The sequence below is a fragment of the Calidris pugnax genome, unplaced genomic scaffold (genome assembly GCF_001431845.1).
Source record: "Calidris pugnax isolate Ruff unplaced genomic scaffold, ASM143184v1 scaffold191, whole genome shotgun sequence".
Classification (NCBI taxonomy): Eukaryota; Metazoa; Chordata; class Aves; order Charadriiformes; family Scolopacidae; genus Calidris; species Calidris pugnax.
This window is the reverse complement of record NW_015090927.1, coordinates 54,508-61,251: the sequence shown is the minus strand read 5'-3', so window position 1 is coordinate 61,251 and position 6,744 is coordinate 54,508. Positions and strand designations below refer to the sequence as shown.

Here is a 6,744-nt window from a genome sequence, read left to right as displayed (position 1 = left end):
TCATCTCTCTCCACCTGCTGGTCATACATTGTCTAATGCAGCCCAAGACACCATTCACCTTCTTTGCAGCAAGAGCACATCGCTGGAGCATGGTCAACCTGATGGACCCCCAGGTCCATTTCTGCCAAGCTGTTTCCCAGCTGGGCATCTCCCAGCACATACTGGGGAAGAACAACCCCAGGAACCAGTATATGCACTTCTTGTTGAAGGAGAAGGGCTCCCAAACCCCCATTTCTGCCCAAGCTGTCTCCTTAGGAGGAGGTTAGAGGTCACGCTGCAGTTTCTGGGCTCATTCTAGCCCCACTGGCACCAGAGTTGGCCCAGAAAGGGAGCGATCAGAGGCCCCAGGGCTCACCCTTGTGAGGCTGACCCTGCTTGTGGGGTCAGAACATGACACAAGCCCCCCCTCTTTGATGATGAGGGAAGAAACTTCAAAACAAGGGTCACCAGGGCTGCTGCTAGAGCTGCCACTCAGTCCCAGGTGGAGATGACAAGGGTGATGGCCGAGCCTGGTGCCAGCTACAAAAGGCTGGACACAGCTTGGGCAGCTCTTTCCCACCCCTCCCAGCAAGTTTTGGGGGAAAAAAGGAGTGGCACAGGGAGTGCAGAGATTCTCAGCACTTTATTGCTCTACACCAGGTGACGATGTAGACAGGAGCACTGGTTCCTGCTGGGACATGGGACACCGTGGGACACCAGAGCCCACTGACAGGAGAGGAGCCCTGGGGTTTGGGTCTACCCTGCCACCACGTGAGCTGCTGGAGGAGGTTTCATCACCATCTCTCCCTGCTCCTCCCTCTTCAGCAGCTCTAGGTGGTCTGGGGTGGCATTGGCACGCTGACACTGCTCTCTGCCTCCCCTGTGGCTGTTGTGTTCCCACCTTCCTCCTCCTCTGGGCTTGTCAGTGGCTCTGAGAAGCTGGGTCCTCGTTGGAGCAGAGACCCCGAGGCTTGGTCCTCCTCCGGGCTGCAGCCCAGGTCTGTGGGCAGAGGGACAGAGGGAAGGCTGAGGAGCTGGTGGAGTTCCACCTCCCTCCTCTGCTGGAGGAACATGTGTGGTTCCAGTGGGCCAGGTCCTGGGGGATCAGCTCTGGATCCCCGAGATGTGGGTCACACACAGCTCTCGGCCCCACAGAGCAGGATATGCCCATTCCAAGGCTGCATCAAAGATTTCCTCTCGGGGCTGGGGATGGAGAGGACCTTGGGGCACTGAAGCTGGAGCAATGGGGACATGCCTGGGTGTTTAGTGGCACCAGGACAGGTTGGAGCCAAGGTGTGGGAAGCTGCCCAGGAGCACGAGTTGGGGATGGCAGAGCAGAGAGAATGGGTTGATGGGGTGTGTTGGGGGATGAAACTTCAGGGGCCATCACCTTCCTCATCCTGAGCCTCTGACGCTTTCCTCTCCGGGCTCTGGGACAGCAGGGTCAACCTGTTGAGGGCCAGCAGAGCTTTGCCTGTTTTCTGGAGAGAAGAGAAGGAGCGCTGAGCCCCACCGGAGCCATCCCCATCCCCACGTCCTCATCATCCTCCCCCAGGTACCTGCCACTTGCGACGAGTCAGGAACTGCTTGATCTTCTCCTTCGACAGGGCCTTGGTGCTGCTGGGCTGGGGCTGCTGCAGCCAGGGGTGCAGCAGAGACCCCGCGCTGGAGAGACGGCGCCTGGGGGCAGACGGGGTGGTCATGGGGGTGCTACTCCACCATCAGACCCTCATCTGCTAGCACAGCCCCATGGAGCATCCCCTCTGCCAACCCCATTCATTGCCCACCTCATTGGCACCCCAAACCCCAGCTCGGCACCCCACAGCCACCCCCCAGGGTCCTACCGGGGGTCCTTCTGCAGCAGTTGGCTGATGAAGTCCTTGGCTTGCTGGGAGATCTCTGAGAAGGTCTCCTCCTCGAATTCCCACCGGGCAGCTGTGATGTTACTCAGTGTCTCCATGTCGCTGTCGCCCTGGAAGGGTGACTCCCCGCTCAGCCTGGAGAGGTGACACAAGGACATGAGTGACAGCTCAGCCCCCTCCAGCCCAACCTGCTGTCCCCAGGAGGCCACTCACAGGATGTAGCAGATGACACCAACGCTCCACATGTCTGTAGAGAAGTCCACGGGCTCAAAGGCAACCACTTCTGGAGCCATGAACTCAGGGGTGCCATGCAACACCTTCACAGGGGTGTCTGGAGCTGTGGAGAAGATGGAAACCATGGGGCAAGTGTCCAACTGGGATCTCCCTGGGTTATCCCAGCAGCACTCCAATTCATGCTGGATGAGTGAACCCATGCATCCAAGTGGAGCTGCCCCCCTCCAGGACTCATCAGAGCTCTTGGTGATCTCCTAGAGTATGTTGGGGTGCCAGGCACGCTCAGGGTGGAGGTCTTGGGGGTTCCCACCTCAGATACAGGGCTGGGGACATGCAGGTTTCCCCAGAGCATCTTCCAGTCACCAAGAAGGGCCTTGATCTGGTGCCACAGGGCTGCCCGTCCCAACAGCATGGGCAGGAGGATGCCAAGCTCATCACTGACATGCCCAGCCAGATCGTGTCCCTGTGACGGTGACAATCCCTGCCCTGGTACCCCAGGACCCCCCTCCTCGCTCACCCAGCTTCCGTGCCAAGCCAAAATCGATGATCTTGAGCCAGTGGCTGCTGGGGCTGACACAGACAATGTTCTCGGGTTTGAGGTCAAGGTGGACAACAGCCTGGCCATGCATGAACTGCAGCCCCTCCAGGATCTGCCGCATGTACTGGGTGCTGCTGGGCTCCGTGTGCTCAAAGTCATCATCCACAATGCGCTCAAAGAGCTCCCCACCTGCCACACTGGGGGAGGACAAGGTGCTGGGGACCCTGCTGGGGTCTACCAACCCCAAGGAGGAGAAGCCCCACCAGGGAACCTAGACTCAGCACTCTGTGAGCATCTCACCACCTGTATCTCCAGGCTCTTCAGGTTCTCTATCCACCCTACACCCTATGCCAGCACCCCATGGTGCAGGAAGCCCTCCCCACCTGCCACACTGGAGGAGGACAAGGGTTGGGGACCCTTTTGAGGTCTACCAGCCCACAGGAGGAGCCCCACCAGGGAACCCAACACTCTGAGAGCATCCCAGCACCCATACCTCCAGGTTCTGCAGGCTCTCCATCCATCCTACACCCCATGCCAGCATCCCACAGTGCAGACACCCCTCCCCACCTTCAATGCTGTCCCTGACAGAGTCCAACACTGTCCCCACCACCCCCAAACTGGACTCTGTCCCCCCCGACTCACTACTCCATCACCATCACCAGCTCGGTGGGGCCCTGGAAGGCGGCGAGGCACTGCACGAGGCGCGGGTGATGCAGGAGGTTCATCAGCTCCACCTCAGCCCGAGCCACCTGCTTCTCTTTAGCCGTCCGTGTCCGGAAGTATTTCCCAGCCCGGATTTTGCCCGTGGCTTTTTCCTGCAGCCGGTACACCGTCCCGAATTTTCCCCTGGGACGGAGAGAGGGTGAGGGATGGAAGAGCCACCACCACCCCCCTGCATCCCACCCGTGGCTGCGCGTGGACAGCCATGGACCATCCCCAAACGATGGGGACGTGGGACCCCCCACTCACTCTCCCAACTTCTCCAGCTGCGTGTACGCGTCCGAAACCTTCTCCTGGCTGTTGACGACCACATCGCAGTATTCAAAGGTCTCCTCACCTCCTGGGAGGGATGGAGCGGGATGGTCCATGCATGGGTCCCTGCTTTGGGGACCTGTGCTTCCCCTCCAGTGCTTATCACTGGGCCCTCCCCAACCCCCCCCAGCTCCATCCAGGTCCAACGACCCCCCACTATGGTGCAGATGGGACTTGGGAGGGGACATGGGGACAGGGGTTGCCACCACCAGAGCTCCTGGAGCAGGCCAGCTCCCTGCAAATCAGGGTTTGGGGGGAAAGATGCTTTTAGGATTAAAAATCCAAGCAAAATGAGGCCATTAAACAGGATGGGATGGAGACTGGTGAGGATGTGGGGGGGAGGGGGGCAGTGTGACACCAGCTCTGGGGTCCCCATGCAAAGCCTGCGCCTCCCCCAGGAGAGACTGAGGGCTCAGCCATACCTTCTGCAACCCCCCCAGCTCCATCCAGGTCCAACGACCCCCCACTATGGTGCAGATGGGACTTGGGAGGGGACATGGGGACAGGGGTTGCCACCACCAGAGCTCCTGGAGCAGGCCAGCTCCCTGCAAATCAGGGTTTGGGGGGAAAGATGCTTTTAGGATTAAAAATCCAAGCAAAATGAGGCCATTAAACAGGATGGGATGGAGACTGGTGAGGATGTGGGGGGGAGGGGGGCAGTGTGACACCAGCTCTGGGGTCCCCATGCAAAGCCTGCGCCTCCCCCAGGAGAGACTGAGGGCTCAGCCATACCTTCTGCCTGGGACATGGTGGTGCCACCAGCTCCTGGCCGGGTGCCGGCGCAGTCAGGATGGGCGCTGGATGCGTCCCCCGCGCTGGGACAGGGGGGGCTGGGGCAGGCGCTGCCCGTGTGTCCCCTCTGGCTGCTCCCCTGAGCTTCACACCTTCTCCCTGCACAGGAACCACCAGCGTCTCTCCCCCTGCCCAAGAGCTGACACCCCGATGGACCCAAAGAGACCCAGCAAGGGGCCAAACCCAGTTCTAAAGCAAGGACCCTCCTCAGGTGAGGACAACCTCTTTCCATAGCGCCCCAGGCTCAAGGCTGATGTTTTTCTCGTGCCCCGTCTTGCATCAGGCAGGAAATCCCCAGGAAAAGCCACTTCTCTCGGTCTAAGAACTTGTTTCCTCACGTACATCCCCTCCCCACGCCGCCCAGGAGGACAGGGTGATGACACCCAAAGGTGCTGGGTGGCAGCACCCAAACCCCAAGCCAAGAGCTGCAGCACTGACCTGTCACCGTCTGGTCACGTCGCGTCCTGGGCCACCAGCAGGTCCCTGGTCCTTCCCGGTCACTGTGGAGCCATCAGGGAGCTGGATGGGGGAGGACAGGGTGATGGTGGGGGTCAAGGACCACTGGGAGCACAGGGATGGCCCGGGCTGTCTCCGGGCACAGCCGGGAGCATCCCTCCCGCTGCGGTGCTGGGAACAGCCCTGGCTCTCCCCTCCCTTTCCTTCCCAGCGGGAAGTTTCCGGACTTGGGGGATAAACAACCACCAGCCCCATGGCTGAGCCCTCCCCAAACCGTGCCCAGCACCACGGTGCCAAACCCCCCAACACCCCACCCAGCACCGTGGTTCCGTGACACCAGGAGGGATCCCACCCCCAGAAATCCCAAGGGGGAGAAACCTGCAGAGACCTGACGCACCTCATTACATGGCAGAGTTCAGCCTTCCGGGCACGTATCCAGACCTTGGGGCCTCTTGGGAGCTAAATCACTGCAGCCCAACCCCCAAACACCTCCACCTCCTTCCCCACCCCTGGGTGGGTTCCTGCAGAGGGGCTGAGTGCCCACACCTGATCCCAGTCCCCAGCTCCACCTGCAGCCGATATCCCGCCGGAGCCATTGCTCTCCCTGGAACCCATCCCAGGCTTCGGGCTTCCTCGACTCAGCTCGGCTCTGGGTTCAAGGGGGCTGGGATGAAGGGGAATGGGGGTGCTGCAAAACTCCCCCGGGTCCCTGAGCCCAGTGGTGTGGAGGAAAAAGGGGGTTTTCTAACCTGTATCCCCCCCAAAGCGGGATGGTGCTGCCAGTGTGCTGCTGTGCCTCAGTTTCCCCTGCTGTAAAAGTGGGAGAAACACCCTGATTTCCTCCCGGAGCTGACCCCAGACCCACCGCTTGGGCAGCAGCACCGTGGGGGGACCCGTCCGTCCCCCCCCCCACCGCAGGGAGACCCGTGTCAGAGCAACCCCCCCTTGAAAGCAGGGGGGTGTCACCCCGCTGTTACCTGCTGTCCCCGCCGGCCGCTCCTACGCTCCGTGCAAAGTCCACGGCCGCCGGCGGAGTGTCCCCAGCACCGGGGTGACGGTGGCAGGGCCACCGCGGCCTCCCCGCTCGCCCGTCACCGTCACCTTGCCGCCGGCGGGGTAGAGCGGCGGGATGGGGGGGTGCCGTGGCCGGGAGGATGGCGGGGGGGGGTGGTCCCTGCACCCCACGGGTGAGGGATGCGGCCGATGCTCCCGGCTGGGTGATGCCGTCACCGCGCTCGGCTCGACCCCGCTGGGATATCGACTGCTGGGGACAGGAGGAGGACACGGGGATGGCCTGGCCGGGGACAGGCGGTGGGGATGGGGGATGGCGGCTGGCCGCATCCCGGTGACGGGGAATCCATAGGGAATGATGTCCAGCAGCACTGGTGATGGCTCCCCAAGCCCTCGGCGGGGCAGGATGAGGCCGTGAGGGTGGTGCTGGGCTGCTCCCAGCACGGGGAGAGGCAGGATACGGCCCGGGAATGCCAGGGATCCCGGCAGCCACTTGATGTCAGTGTCGGCCCGATGCTTGGCCCGGTAACGAGCAGGAAAAATGAGCAGGAAAAAACAAAAGGCCAGGAGGAGGGGGGATGGGGGGGAAAGATTTGGGGTGGGGGGGACCTGTAGGGGGGGGTCCCCCACGAGGACACACCGGGATCCAGCGCTCGGCTGGAGGGTGAATCCCTCAGGAACCGCTTCCCACCTCCCCCATCGGATGGAGTCACATCCGTGGGACAACCCCGTGACACCGGAGTCCCTGGGGATGTCACGGGGTGCCTGGGTGACCCCACACGGTGACAGCCCACCACCCGGGGCACCCTCCGCACTCAGCTTCTTGCCACCAGCAGACAT

The 6,744-nt window shown here is 62.0% G+C and overlaps 1 protein-coding gene across 2 annotated transcripts; it reads right to left on the bottom strand.

Annotated features, from left to right (window-relative positions):
* Positions 1-647: 647 nt before the first annotated feature.
* On the bottom strand, positions 648-5,043 carry LOC106893495 (myosin light chain kinase, smooth muscle-like). 2 transcript variants are annotated; one of them, XM_014951518.1, is made up of 10 exons: positions 4,876-5,043; positions 4,378-4,536; positions 3,583-3,673; positions 3,256-3,459; positions 2,593-2,810; positions 2,055-2,178; positions 1,824-1,976; positions 1,539-1,659; positions 1,370-1,460; positions 648-979 (listed from the first exon to the last, which is right to left on the bottom strand). In XM_014951518.1, exons 2-10 carry the CDS (start codon positions 4,391-4,393, stop codon positions 810-812), a joined length of 1,188 nt encoding a protein of 395 aa, XP_014807004.1. In that variant the 5' UTR covers positions 4,394-4,536; positions 4,876-5,043; the 3' UTR covers positions 648-809. The 2 variants fall into 2 exon arrangements, with proteins under 2 accessions (XP_014807004.1, XP_014807005.1); XM_014951519.1 differs by lacking the exon at positions 4,876-5,043 and having other exon boundaries at positions 4,378-4,646.
* Positions 5,044-6,744: the final 1,701 nt, after the last annotated feature.

Bases quoted from the DNA above. Each gene is read 5' to 3' on its own strand.
- LOC106893495 (XM_014951518.1), bottom strand. The intron at 1,660-1,823 runs GTAGGACCCTGG...GTCTGCCCCCAG, and splicing joins CTGCTGCAGAAGGACCCCCG to GCGCCGTCTCTCCAGCGCGG. The intron at 980-1,369 runs GTGATGGCCCCT...CTCTGCCCACAG, and splicing joins AGAGGCTCAGGATGAGGAAG to ACCTGGGCTGCAGCCCGGAG.